At 42.2% G+C, this 14,914-nt stretch overlaps 2 protein-coding genes across 3 annotated transcripts in view; both read right to left on the minus strand.

The window, feature by feature from the left end:
- The window catches only part of DNAI3 (dynein axonemal intermediate chain 3), an 84,204-nt gene that overhangs the window by 42,356 nt on the left and 26,934 nt on the right, over window positions 1-14,914 (minus strand). For both annotated transcript variants that reach the window (XM_049618471.1, XM_049618472.1), the window contains exons 8-12: window positions 11,650-11,766; window positions 5,378-5,568; window positions 4,286-4,410; window positions 2,058-2,147; window positions 201-287 (exon numbers count right to left, since the gene is read on the minus strand). In XM_049618471.1, coding sequence (XP_049474428.1) covers window positions 201-287; window positions 2,058-2,147; window positions 4,286-4,410; window positions 5,378-5,568; window positions 11,650-11,766 — 610 coding nt within the window. The remainder of the gene's footprint in view (window positions 1-200; window positions 288-2,057; window positions 2,148-4,285; window positions 4,411-5,377; window positions 5,569-11,649; window positions 11,767-14,914) is intronic.
- Window positions 13,042-14,828, minus strand: LOC125913381 (keratin, type II cytoskeletal 8-like). The gene is given in 1 exon segment (XM_049618475.1): window positions 13,042-14,828. A coding segment is annotated over 1 exon segment (1,470 nt). The 5' UTR covers window positions 14,745-14,828; the 3' UTR covers window positions 13,042-13,274.

Consider the following 14,914-nt stretch of genomic DNA (forward strand, 5'->3'; position numbering starts at 1 on the left):
TTGTTTTACTGACTTCTTAAACAAGGGGCTACATAAAGGTGATTCAGAACATGTCCACAAACAGATGTGAAGGCGTGGGAAATAATACTTTTTCCTCCCGCTCTGTTGAGACTTTGTTTAGCTTGGCAGTTCTGTTATGTGCTTTTTGATGAACTCCTGAATCAGAAAAACTTGTGAGGGAAAAGTTCTAAAAAGCTAACCTTGAGGGTGGCTTTTTTACTTCTGCTACCGCCTGTCTTGATGTTTTCTATGCGATCTGCATGTGCAGTAATATCCCACAGGACAATCTAAAACAGAAGTAAATGTTATTACAACATATTTCCAGGAAATAGCTAATTGGGTTTTAAAGATTTTTTAAGACCTATTGGTATTGGCATACAATCCGATAAATCAATGACCCTGAAGGATAATCAAATTTAGCCTCTATCCTTAGTAAGTCAGCAACTTTTAATAGGGAAAAGAATGTTTTCTCCTCTAAAAAGTATTTTTAGCACTTTGATTTTGGTTCTTCTGCTTGTGTTAATAAAGGCTAGTAGTTTTTTGTTTTTGTTTTTTTTTTAACTCCAAGATGAACGGTATGTAATTTCCTCTGCTTTGGGAAGACTTCTTCCTCTGTCTTTGGGAAAGTGCTGTAATTGTGGGGAGAGATGCTTTACCTGTTCTTCAGAAGCACAGATACCCAATTGTCCAAAAAGGCTGGAAAATGATGACTTCTACTTAATTGAATATTCTAGCCAACTCCAAATTTGCGTATGGTTCATCATTTTTGGAAAAATGAGAATAAACTGGAATGTGCAACACTAAATTAGAATAATTTTCAATGATTAAAAGTCATTTCAACACACTAAAATGTTAACATGTCAGGATTACAGAATTGCGGGTTATTTTATTTTCATCATTTGCTTTTCTAAAATATTCTCTTTTTAAAAAGTTTTTATTTATTTCTTTAATCTCTATAATCTCTACACCCAACCTGGGACTCAAACTCACAATCTTGAGATCAGGAGTCCAGTACTCTTCTGACTGAGCCAGCCAGGCGCCCCTTTTCTAAAATATTCTTAAACAAAGTCATATCACCTTCATAATGAGCAACTGAAAGCATTTCAGGATTTACAGGGCTCTGGGTCATCATTCCGACCACCAATTATTGTTGAACAAAACTGAGGGGGAAATTTTATTTTCCGGTTGTTTTGGTTTTGGATCAATGGTCATGGATGTTGTAGACATTTAAATTTTCAATCACAAGGAAGTTTTCCTAGCCACACAACAGAAGACCATATGTCCTTAATGGTCACACTCACGGGGTCACAGTGAATTTAAATTATGATCATAAAACAACTTTAAGATTATTGTTTTGTTTTATTAGAGAAACAGGAAAAGAAAGGAAAAGGAAAGGAAAGGAAAGGAAAAGAAGAGAGGCTCCTAGGTGGCTCAGTCAGTTAAGTGTAGGACTTCAGCTCAGGTCACGATCCTATGGTTCGTGAGTTTAAGCCCTGTGTCAGGCTCTCTGCTGTCAGCACAGAGCCCGCTCCAGATCCTCAGTCCCCCTCTCTGTCTCTGCTCCTCTCCCCGCTCCTCTCTCTCAAACAATAAATTAAAATATTTTTTAAAGAAAGGAAAAGAAGAAAAAAGCAAATATGGTATCAAATTATACATATGTCAGTTTAGTAATAAATATATGTTTTTCCAGTGAATTTCTGTTCAAATTCTGGACCAGTCCCTGACTGCTATCACCAGGGAAATGTTAGAAGAGGACTCGTAACCAAGAGGTATTAATATTAGCTTGTGTTTTATGGTCTTCTGTGGAATCTTGTACAACGTTCAGTTCTATTCCAACAATACAAACAGATTTGACCCGATTTTGTTGCAGTTATAAGGAGATTATCCGGGACACCGAGAGCCCTGATACCATGTCTAACACATCTGTATACCCCAGTTCTTGGCACAATATTGGCATGCTTTCCTTCTGCTAAATTGGCTCCTTATGTTTAAAAAAAAAAAAACCTACCAATATTATCTAAATTAACAAATAGCTGGGGGAAAAAATCCATAAATACCTGCCCATTTATGCAGCCTCCAGCAATGATATTAGGGTCACTCGGACAGAACTTGAAGCAGAAGATGTCATCTGGGCTCTCCAGCATTAACTAAAGTAAACCCCCCAAATTCAAGAGAGAGTGAGAAAACCTATTAAGATCATAGTGAGAAAATAATATTGAGACAACCAAAAGTTGAATTGTATAGCTATCTATAAGAAATGTGGACATAGAGTCTATTCCCAGAATCCTACCTCTGGATGGGAAACTGCTTTTGCTAAATTGTATTGTGCATGTTGGCTACGTGTATGAGAGAGCTGTATTCTCAAGGGGCCCAGGTCTCCCCTTCCTCCACCTTCCATGGGTCATTGCTGGGAGATGTTTTAATTTTTTTATAAACAAAAAGACTAAGCTTAGTGTTTCTGAGAAGTATGAAGGTAAGCTCTGTGAGGACAAGATATTTGTGTTTTGTTCCCCACTGTCTAGCTAGCCTGGCACAGAGTGAGCACTCAAAAAGAAAATTCGTTGAATGAGAAAAAATAAAGGTGTTGGCCACTGATAATAGTTCAAATTTTAAAATAATACCAAACACAGAAGGTGAACAAACTCAAGTGCCTGGAGGGTAAGAAGGAGGCCCTGTAAGGAATAGGTATATTAAATCTCTTTGGCACCTGTGTTAATATGTTACCACCAAGCAAAATCCTTGCATGGTTACTGTTCTTCTTTAAACAAAACCGTCAGAAATATGGGGCCCTGGGGTGCCTGGGTGGCTCAGTCAGTTGAGTGTCCAACTTCCGCTCAGGTCATGATCTTGCAGTTCGTGAGTTCAAGCCCCATGTCAGGCTCCGTGCTGACAGCTCAGAGCCTGGAGCCTGCTTTGGATTCTGTGTCTTCCTCTCTCTACCCTTTCCCTGCTCATGCTCTGTCTCTGTCTCTCAAAAATGAATAAACGTTAAAAAAAATTTAATAAAAAGTTAAAAAAAAAAAAGAAAGAAGGGGCCCAGAGGCCATTGGTTTGCCACCCCTGAGCTAAAGGTTTCAGACTGGAACTGGAGCTAATCATCTTTGTTTATTTGACACTCTGTGGATTCTAGAGAAAACTCTACTTCCAAAATAAATTTGAAAAAAATTCTCCTATAGTTTTGATAGAACAAAGACAAAAGAAATCATTTGTATTATTTCTTTAATAAATAATTTGCTTGTTTTTTAAAAAGCTAGTCTTTAAAATAGAGGAAAAGGTCCTTCTTTCCTCCTTTTTGTCTGAAAGTTCAGCCACACTTCCACATCGCGGACTGGTGAGTAATTCTACTCCACTAGAAGATGTTAGAAAACCCCAGTGAGAGAATGGCATCATTTTTGTGGTAAGTAGGCTGACAAGAAAGAACCAGGGATCTGCTATTTTGACCTCTAGGTCTATAATAATTAAAGTACCCCAATCTATTATAGTAAAACTGCCTGAATTCAGATGAATTAGGGAAGAAGGAAGGGAGGAAGGCTAGGTTTTATTAGGGGAAGACTTAGTTATATAATACCTTATAGAAACAAAATATTATATTTAAGTACATTAAAAAAAAAACTTAATCTAACACTATAAAGCACCCTAAATAAAACTGTTTTTGAGCAGATGACGGAAACAGAACCCTGTGGGGCAAACCCAGTCCTCAGCCTTATTTGGGTTGATTTGTGCATTTGGTTTGGTTTTAGTTGAACTATTTAAAAATTGGGAGACTTCACTCAAAATTTCTGATCTGGATTCCTTTGACAAGTACAACACCTGGCAACAAGAGAGCTGAAGAGTCGCTGTGCCCACAGATGGGCTGTACGCTTTCTGGGGCCATGGTCCCCACCCCCACCCTGCACCCCTGTGTTTCCCACACAGGTGTCTGTACTCATTACCATCACCTACTGGTGATCCTCGGAACTGAGGAAATTCATGTGAAATTAAAATTTATTTGCATTTGAACAAATAGTGTTTAAAGGAAGCCCATAAAAGAGTTTGCTTTTTAAGAATGGTTTAACGTTCCTCTTAAAATATTTTTTGAAAATAACATATTGATTTTTTCAATAAACTGACTGTAAACTTTAGTCTTGCTTAAATCGATGACAAATTCTGAATCGAAGAAAGCCTAACTTTATAACGGCTTACCATATTAAGTAACTATAAAGTACTTTGCAATTAAAACTGCTAAAGATAAACGTGAACATAGTATTTGATATTTTTAGACTATGTGGGCAACTTCCTCAATTACCTGAGGATGTATGGGATCGGAGAAACTCCAGAAAAGAATTAGTGATGGCTGCAGCAATAATTTACCAGAAAAGTGGACTCTGTCTTCAAGGGAGAGTCTTACAGCCACTGACACAGCTATTAGCCCTGATTGAGACACAATTAGAAGTTAAAACCTGCAGCAACTGTATATGGAGAAGTGTTTGTAGGTTTTATTGCTCTACATGGTCACTATTCATTTCCACTTTGATGAAACAAATATATTCAATAAGAGACCAAGAGTCTCTTTGAGCTCTACTGTGTAATACGGTGGCCAGTAGCCACATGTTGCTAATTTAGCACTTGAAAGGTGGTCAGTCCAAATTGAGATGTACTGTTAGTGTAAAATAAACAGTAAACTTCAAAGATTTAGTAAGAAAAAAATTTTTTTTGTGAGAAAAAGGCCAATGTGGAGGAGGGGAAGAGGAAAAAAGAGGGAAAGGACATTTTTCTCTGCTTAGCTGCATTTGCACATGGGGCTACCCCCCTTGGCTGCTGAGTGATTTAAAGGAGGTGTGTTTGGGGTGCCTGGGTGTCTCAGTTGGTTCAGCAACCTACTTTGTAGCTCAGCTCATGATCTCAAGGTTCATGAGTTCAAGCCCCACATCGACTGGCTGCAGTCAGTGCAGAGCAGGCTTTGGATCCTCTGCCCCGCCCTCTCTGTCCCTCACCTGTTTGCACTCTCTCAAAAATAAGTAAACATAAAAAAAAAAACAAAGGAGGTGTGTTCCCTCTCTTGCCCTGTAATCAGAGAGGAAGAGTATCAGGCGGAATGGAGCTAGCCTTGGGAGTCCCAAGAGGCTGAGGCAAATCCAGATTCAGCATTTCACCAGCTGGGTGACCTGAGACAGTCACTTCCCTGGCTTGAGCTTGGTTCTGTCCTTGTAGAGGTCACAGTGAGGTGCTAGGAGAACACAGGACTTCAGGATGCCAAGAAAGATCCCGGCAGGTGCACTCAGCAATTGGAAGTTGTCTTACTGAAACTGAGATACTTAGGTAGTGTGTAATTTTACATATAAAAGCAAAAGACTTTCCTCGCCCTCACCAAAGAGAACCACAGTCACGGTCATCTCACCATAGATAGTCGGATGCCATGAGACGGAAGTGACCATATTCTCTGTTAGGTTATGAAGGTCGGTAAAGGACTGGTACTCTTTCAGGTGGGTATCAGTTTTGTCTCCAAAGGTGCCTTCTTCTTCTGCGAGGCACTTCCAGTCATCAATAAATGTGTTCATGATTTCATTTTGCTGCAGGGCTATTTCAACACTATTTTGTTAGGACAAAACACACACACACAAGATGTTGGATTATAGTATTCAATGATAGGTCTTTCGGCAGCTCCTCCTACTTCATTCATATGGAAAAAAACCAAAATATCCTCAATTATACTTGGGAACTAATGATTACCCCCATGTGAAATATGTGACTTAAGAGAAAGAAACCTCCTGTCTGTGTGTTACTCAAAACTTCTAGTGCCAGGATGTTGTTGGCTGATGGTCTGGAACACCTTCGCCATCTGCAGACGCTTCCCAGCCAAGGCTGTGCTCTCCCGGGCCAATGACTGAGCTGACAGCTGCAGGGACACCGTGCATGCCAAGCTCTTCTTCCTGCAGGACTTCTCCAACAGGCTGGTTCCCTCTGGAGCTTCCTGCTGGGGTGGGCTACGACTTTGCTGAAGCTTTCCTTGCCCAATCCTGCTAACTTTATTTATTATTACTTTTTAAAGTTTATTTTTGAGAGAGAGGGAGAGACAGACCGTGAGCAGGGGAGGGGCAGAGGGAGACAGAAACCAAAGCAGGCTCCCGGCTCTGAGCTGTCGGCCCAGAGCCTGATGTGGGGCTCGAACCCACGAACCTCGAGATCATGACCCGAGCTGAAGTCAGACACTTAACCAACTGAGCCACCCAGGGGCCCAACCAATCCTGCTAACTTAAAAAAAACTTTTTGATTTTACACAGTGGGAGCCTCAGTAAACCTGTTTTACACTGGGTCTCATTTGCTTCCTGAAAAACCCAAACTGACAGAAAATGCCATTTTCTTAGCCATATTTGGTACCAAATGATCATATATACTAATTTGTATACAAATATATTATTAGGATTTTATATATATATTTAGGATTATATGTTAATCAGGATTATAATATATACATATTGTATATATATTGTACATATATTGTACACACATATATAATGTATATAAAATGTAAAACAAGTAAGATTCTCAAGGGAAGCTTTGGAATATAGAAGTATGCTGTATGTGCATTTGTGGTGGTGGTTTTAGTTATCACAAAGTCCTGGAGGCACGAATATGTTTCATTCAATTGCTAAACCCGCAATATAGGAGACAAGCCCTAAAACAAAGACCTATCCTGCTAACAATGCTAATATTGACCCTTTAAGAACATTCTGAGTGCCAGGCTCATATCTTTTTTTTTTTTTTTCAATGTTTATTCAAACTGTGAGATCATGACCTGAACCCAAACCGGAGGCTTAACTGACTGAGCCACCCAGGCGCCTTTAGGCCCATCTTTTAATAGCCTAGGGCCCTGGCTTGACAGGCTCCTGTCTTAAAAGTTATGATAGGAGCTCCCAAGTTGGTGAAGGCAAGAAAGTGCCAGGAGGTTGGCAGGCCCCCCCCTCCCCCACCTCCCACCCCTGATAACTTGTCCTATGCATCTCTTCCATTTGGCTGCTCCTGAGTCGCATCCTTTACGATAAACTGGTGATGGTAAGTGAAGCGCTTTCCTGTGTTAGATGAGTCATTCTGGAGAAGTATCAAACTCATTATAGCTGGCTGGTCAGAACTATGTGTAGCACTCCTGGGACTTGAGACTGGCAGGCTGGTGAGACTAAGCCCCTTAACTTGGGGAGACTGCACTAACTCCGGAGAGTGTCTAAGAGTTTGAGAGTTGGTGTTGGAAAAGATACCATGTATTTGTGTTGGGGGGAAAATAAAACCCTTGTTCGTGCCAGAGGTGGTGTCAGGAAGAACCCTAGAGTCCCATTTTCCTGCTTCTTCACATGTTTAGTGACTTTACATATTTAACGAAAGTGGACATTATAAATGATGTGTTGTAGAGACTCTGGATTCTCTTTTGTTCCTCTGAAAAGTGGAGTTTGTTCTATAATGTAGTTAACTTGGCTGGACTCAAACTCTAAATTCTGTCCTCTCTGTGTAGAATAGTAGCTGAAATCTCTGCTTAATTTTTCAGCTTCTAGATGCTGGTAGTTCCTTCTGGACTCTCCTGGGGTTTCCCCTAAAAATGAGTGTGTTAGTCTGCAGCCTAGGATCTTGTTAGACTTTTTATGTGGAACTGGGGTCTCAGCTTGTCTGAGGCTACCACCTTTCCATGACTTCCCCCTGACCATTTGGTTATTCTGTCACCAACAGACCTGTATAAACCTACGGGTTTCTGTCACTTGAGCCTCCTGTGGATTAGGCAATACTTAAAGAAAAAACACTGCAAATGTGCACATCTCATCCTTCTCCCCTCCAGTTTCTGCTTACTTTAGGTCACTCTCTTGAGACTTCAAATAGTTGTGTGTGTGTTTCTGTGAAACTCTTGTTTTCTAGATCTTATAATTATTTTCTGTGAGTTTGACCAACTTATTCCACCATTACTTAGTCACTTATTTTTTTTTAACGTTTATTTATTTTTGAGACAGAGAGAGACAGAGCATGAACGGGGGAGGGGCAGAGAGAGAGGGAGACACAGAATCGGAAGCAGGCTCCAGGCTCTGAGCCATCAGCCCAGAGCCCGACGCGGGGCTCAAACTCGCGGACCACGAGATCGTGACCTAAGCTTAAGTCGGACGCTTAAACGACTGAGCCACCCAGGCGCCCCTAGTCACTTGTTTATAATATGAAACTGAGGTATGTTCTTGAAAGAAGTAGTATTATAAACAAACAAAAAACGAAACCAAAAAATAGTTACTATAAGTTTCTGTCATGTTTATTGCTCCTGCATATGCTTAGGTTTGAAAACCCAGCTCATTCACATGGCCTCTGGGACTCCCACAATTAGAATGCCACCAGAGGTTTTACCCTAATGACTGATAGTCTAAATAGCTTGTTTTTTTTAATAGGTGTGGTAAGCTGAAAGAGTGGCTCTTGATTATGAATGTTCCAAAATAAGAAAAAAAAAAAAACCCTCCTGGGGTGCCTGGGTGGCTCAGCGGGTTAAGTGTCCAACTTCGACTCAGGTCATGATCTCGCAGTTCGGGAGTTCAAGCTTCGTGTCGGGCTCTGTGCTGACAGCTCGGAGCCTGGAGCCTGCTTCGGATTCTGTGTCTCCTTCTCTCTTTTACCCTCCTTTGCTCACGCTCTGTCTCCCTCTCAAAAATAAAAAATAAACACTAAAAAAAAAGAAAGAAAATCCCCTCCTTTATTTAGACAATTAAATATAAACTCTAAATATTATAATAGATTCTCCTAAAAATGTAATTAAGCAGGATAACCATTTAATACTGCCGTTAAGAATTAACACTACTGTTCACTGCTTAATTGAATGTTCTTGGTTAAACTCATCTTCCCAGTGATGCTACCAGCATCATCATGATCACCTGGAGTTTGCTGAAAGTGCAGTCACAGACACCACCTTGAATTTACAGAGTCAGAGCCTGCAGTCTAACAAGATCCCCAGGTGATTCATATACGCATTAACGTTGAAACACCCTAGGTAGGGTAGGTTCACAGCCTGGAGCTTCAAGTAGAAGCATTTGTTAGCATCTTCAAAATCTTGGGTTTGGTTTTGTTTTTTGTTTTTTGTTTTTTTCTCTGTTTCAGCCTGAATGAGAAAGGAATTTCCAAGAGAGGAGCTACAAACAGGGGCCTTTGCTCTGGCTTCCTGATTCTTTCCTCTTAGCTCGTTAGGAAGTAATTCACAAGGGAGAAGTGAAGGCAGCATCTTTTCGCTGGTTTCGTTTCTTGATTTCCCTGCACCCCAGTACGAGGTTTCTGAGGGTGATGCAGTGAAGGCTGGCAAAACCGTTGTCTGAGTTAAAGCCTGTAAGTACTTTTCTTTTAAAGGGTTTCTCTCCCTCCCCGCCCCCACCCCCAAATGAGCTGTTTCCCAGTTGCTTGAGAATTCTTCTGTCTCCTTTCTTATCATTTCCGTCTTTTGCAAAATACTGTTTCCCTCAGGTTTGTTATGGGTAAAATTCAGAAAGAACTCATTTCTAAAAGGGCACTCTTCCCAGAACAAAACCAGGCTTATATTAGCCTTAAAAAAACTGAATAAACCTTAAACAGTTTTAGAATGGGAAACCTGACAGTGATATATGTACATGGGTTTATTTATTCTTGACCAGGACTACTGTAATTCCTATGCCAATTTTCCTCTTTTTTCTTATGATCCCGGCTTCTCCTTCCCGTGTCTCAGGGAGGGAATTATGAAGCTGTTCACTATCCCTCTCTAAGCATAGCAACTGAAATAAAAGAATAAAGGGTCTAAAGATAATACTCAATGTGGATAATTGAGAATTGGCTATAGGCCACTTATACCCTTGAGATGGATTGTACATAGACTTCTCATTTTTAATATTCTTAGCTGGAAAATTTTTAATCACTAAAATTCGAAATGGGGAAAGAGAGACCTTAGGTTTTCTTGTTTGTTTCTCATTGTCCCATAGGAAAAGTACAGCATGCTTCCCATAAATGAATGAGTGGCAAATAGTTAATGCACTCTCTGTTCTTTTGTTTTTGTTGTTTTGTTTTGTAGCTGAGCAGAAATACATTTACTTATGTTGCTAGACAAGAAAAGGAGGCTTACTTCAAAGTCAGGCATAGCCACACCTGATTTTCATTTCCCCTCATCAAGCAGCAGAGTCCACAAAACAGCAACCCCTTTTTAAAAGCATTGAGCCCCTGGCGATTTCGGGAGGTTTCATGGAATTATGCCTGTAGTGTGTCCCCCTAGCCTTGCCATGAGATATACAGGATGTAATTCTACCAGTTTTTCTGTATCTTTAATATCTTCTCCAGAGACCTGCTAGAACTGAAATTCTGTGAGGAGAAACTGTGTTCGTGCCTCTGGGTTTCTGGCTCTTTGTTAAAAGGCATTGTATTTGCTTTGCTGTCCTTAGCTTTGATTCCACAGTCCTTCTGGTGGCTGGCACAATGACACAGCAGGCAAGCCAGCTAAAGTGTATGACGGTTAGCAAGGGACAGCCCGTCGAACAGCTGTTAGTCATTAGGCATTGATGGAACATCTCTCTTTCTCTCTTTGCTCCACCTTTTAACAAACTTCACAAGAAGCCTTGACCCAGAGTAAACATAGCTATACATATATATTTTGTCTAGTTTAATGCACTCTCTTTGCATCATTGGGGAATTTTTGAACCAAACTCCCCCTAGACATAGGACACAATTTTTGAGAGTTGTTGGAATTTTCAGGACATTTAAACAGTGGGAAAATTAATGGTGTTTTCTTAAAAATGAAAAAGCGAAACATGGGCTGTGTATGAACTTGACCAACAAATTTTTTATTTTGGAAAGAAATGGAAACCAACATACAGGGTACCACTGGCAGACCTGTCCACCACTGGTTCCACTTCTCTGAACTCCAATATTGACTTGAGAACTTGTCAAGCTCTTTCTCTGATTTAGAAATCCCAGGTTCCTAGTAACTGTGTGTGTGTGTGTCAGGGGGTGCTTTCTGAAGATGCCTCTCTCAGATCCACTAAGAGTGGAATCAACGCAGGAATTAGGGGTGAGGAATAAGATGTACAAGGGTACATCTGAATCGACTTCAGGTTATTAACAAATGTCAGCATCATCATGAACAGTGTATGTCTCCTCATCTTTGTAATCATACACAAGTAAATGAAGCAAAGAAGGGGAGTAAGGAGGAGAGCAAAAAGACTTAAATAAAAGAACCGTGGTATGGGGTGCCTGGGTGGCTCAGTCGGTTGAGTGTCTGACTTCAGCTCAGGTCATGATCTCGTGGTTTGTGGGTTCAAGCCCCGTGTTGGGCTCCGTGCTGACAGCTCACAGCTGGAGCCTGCTTCAGATTCTGTGTCTCCCTCTCTCTCTGCCCCTCCCCTGCTCATGCTCTGTCTGTTTCTCTTTCAAAACTAAACATTGAAAAAAAAACTATGGTAAACAATTGTTAATTTGCTGTTAGGAAAACATCCTCACACACCCAACTGTATACATCTCCTAGGTCCACACCGGTGACAATAGAAAGGAAGGAAAGACTGAGGATTTGTCATATGCCCATGCATATCTGATAACTTCATATTTTCTATCGAGACACCATGTATGGAGTTGCTTTTAAGACCTATCACTATAAGTACACATACACATTTTATGTTTTATTTTAAAATTTTAAGATACAATTTTTACCTTATAGATGCATTATTAAGAAAGTCAATCAAAGGCTTGGATTGTCCGAATATCTCTTTTTCCTCCTCTGAAAATTCTCTTGGATAATATTGTGTACTGGCATTTTTGGGATATGTCCTAATACATTAAAAGATGATAGAATACCAAAAATTAGATCAAAGAAAAGTAAATATAGGTTGTGACATGTCAAAGGTTTCTTTCTGTGACAATAATAAGATACTATTTTATATTTAAATTCTATATATTGAATTTTTTCTTTATCCTAGACAGTTGATATTGACTGCCTTTTTGAAATACTTTGAATATTTATGTATTTGTTTCCAACATAATCAAGAAGTGTTTATTTTTTAAAATCTTTATTTAGATATTTTTAACTTATAGAAAAGTTGTAAGAAGGATCTAAGGAAGTCCCAAACACTCTTCACCCAGATTCATCAGTTAACAATTTGCCACATTTGTTTATCATTCTCTTCCTATTTGGTTCATTAGATCAGTGTTTCTTAACCAGTACAGTCCTACCCCACCCCCACCCCATGGGAACATTTGGTCACATCCAGAAACATTTTTGGTTGTCACAACTGGGATGTGCTACCTGCATATAGTGGGTAGAATCCAGAGATGCTGTTTAATACCCTACAATGCACAAGACAGCCTCCCACAAAAGAGATTTATCCAGCCCAAAATGTCAGTAGTGTTTGAGACTCAGAAATTCTGCTCTAAATATACAAAACTAGAAACAATTTGCATTCCAGCAATGATGGCGACATGATCTTCCTCCAGTCTGCCCTCAGTGCTCACCTCCACCCTTGAACATATCATGCTGTTGCATTTGGGCACTGGCAGTCTCACCCAGTAGAGTGATCTTTCGGTATGGGGTTATAGAAAGGTCAGATGGTACAGTCATTGAGAGTGTGCACTCTGGTGATAGGCTGCCTGGTTTTGAAGCTAGGGTTTATCACTTACAAGCTTTGTGACACTGAGCTAATTATTTAACCTCTCTGTGTCTGTTTATTCATCTCTACATGAAACTTTTAAAGTATATAGCACATAGAAGCATTGTAAATTGAATGTGTTAATACATGCAAAGTTTTTAAAATAGTGCCTAGCACGTTTTAAGTGTCCAAAAAAAACATTAGGTTATATTTAATCTGTGTTGAACAAATGTCAGTGAAACATCTCTGTGAGAGGCAAATATATTAAGTGAGGAGTAATCAAACAAGGAGTAAAGAGAGTTTTGCTTATGTTGAATAAATCATTTTTTCCCCTCCTAGTTAGCTCAGTATCAGTAGCAGAAGGCAGAGTGATAGAAAGAAAGAATGTTGGTATTGGAGCCAGAGAGACTTGGGTTCATATCTTAGCTTCACCTTTTTTTTTTTTTTTTTTGGGGGGGGGGGGATTGGCAGAGCCATCTGAGGCTTTATTTGGGAAAAGACTCTTGAATTGGCTTTTAGCTGGGGGCAAGAGGGGGTACCCAGGGCAGTGGACTCCCCCAAAGGGTAGGCCGAGGACTGGGGCGAGGCTTAGGTGGGCCTCCCGTTCCCAATGCTCCCCTGCACAGCTCCTTCCCCCACAGGCTCTATGGCAGCCACTGGAGCGGGGAGGCTGGGAGAGACCACAGTGGTTGTTCACTTGGACAGGACGTCAGACGACTCGGACACCAGCTTCCCATCACGGGTCTCGATCTTCTTCACCACCACAGCCTTGGAGGAGCTGACAAGGCTTGAGGAAGCAGAGCTCCCACCAGAGCCGAAGCCAGACTGCATGGCATAGCTGAGGCCAGGGCTCATGAGGCCCCCGTAGGCTGAGACCAGCCCACCTGAGTAGCCGGTGGAGGTCTTAGTGTGTATACTCATGTTCTGCATCCCAGACTCCAGCCTGCTCTCCTCGCCCTCCAGCAGCTTGCGGTAGGTGGCGATCTCGATGTCCAGAGCCAGCTTGACGTTCATGAGCTCCTGGTACTCCCGCAGCTGCCGGGCCATGTCCTGCTTGGCCCGCTGCAGGGCGGCCTCCAGCTCGGCCACCTTAGCATTGGCGTCCTTCACGGCCATCTCCCCACGCTGCTCGGCATCAGCTACGGCGGCCTCCAGGGAAGCCCTCTGGTTTTTGAGGCCCTCAATCTCAGCCTGGAGTCAGTTAATGTTCCGGTTCATCTCGGAAATCTCCGTCTTCGTGCGACGGAGGTCATCCCCATGCTTCCCAGCCAATGTCTGCAGCTCCTCGTACTTGATCTGGTACATGGTCTCAGCCTCAGCCCGGCTGCGGTTGGCGATTTCCTCGTACTGGGCCTTGACTTCGGCAATGATGCCATCCAGATCCAGGGAGTGGCTGTTGTCCATGGACAGCACCACAGACGTGTCCGAGATCTGGGACTGCAGCTCACGGATCTCCTCTTCATACAGCTGCCTTAAGAAGTTGATCTCGTTGGTCAGCCCTTCCAAGCGGGACTCCAGCTCTACCTTGTTCATGTAAGCTTCATCCACATCCTTCTTGATGAGGACAAATTCATTCTCCATGTCTGCACGTTCTTTGATCTCCTCCTCGTATTTATTCTTGAAGTCCTCTACCAGGCCCTGCATGTTGCCAAGCTCCACCTCTAGCTTCAGCTTCTCCTGGCCCAGGGTGTCCAGCTGCCGTCGGAGGTTGTTGATGTAACTCTCGAACATATTGTCCATGTTGCTGCGAGCGGTTTTCTGCTGCTGCAGGAGGTTCCACTTGGTCTCCAGAATCTTGTTCTGCTGCTCCAGGTGCCGCACCTTGTCGATGAAGGAGGCAAACCTGTTGTTGAGGGTCTTGATCTGCTCCTTCTCCTGGGTGCGCACGGCCTGGATGTTGGGGTCCACCTCCAACTTAAGGGGGCTCAGCAGGCTCTGGTTCACTGAGACAGCCGTGATGGCCCCCATACCGCCGGGCCTGCCATAGCCCCCAATCACACTCATGCTGCTGCCCAGGCCACCCCGGAAGCTGCTGCCGCTGCCCACCCGGGACAGGGCAGAGCTGATGCGGGAGCCAGGCGCGCTAGTGAAGGAGAGCCTGCTGAAACCCTGGGGGCCGGAGGAGGACACCTTGTAGGACTTCTGGGTCACCCTGATGGACATGGTGGAGGCCGGTGTGGAGGCTGGAGTGGAGGCGAGTAGGCTGAACCTGCCTGAGGTTCGAGAAGAAGCCGAGAAGCTGCTTCTATGGTCTTAGCTTCACCTTTTTTAATTTAAGTTTATTTATTTGTTTTGAGAGAGAGAGAGAGAGTGTGTGTGAGAGAGAGAGAGAG

Source organism: Panthera uncia (assembly GCF_023721935.1).
Source record: "Panthera uncia isolate 11264 chromosome C1 unlocalized genomic scaffold, Puncia_PCG_1.0 HiC_scaffold_4, whole genome shotgun sequence".
NCBI classification, from domain to species: Eukaryota; Metazoa; Chordata; class Mammalia; order Carnivora; family Felidae; genus Panthera; species Panthera uncia.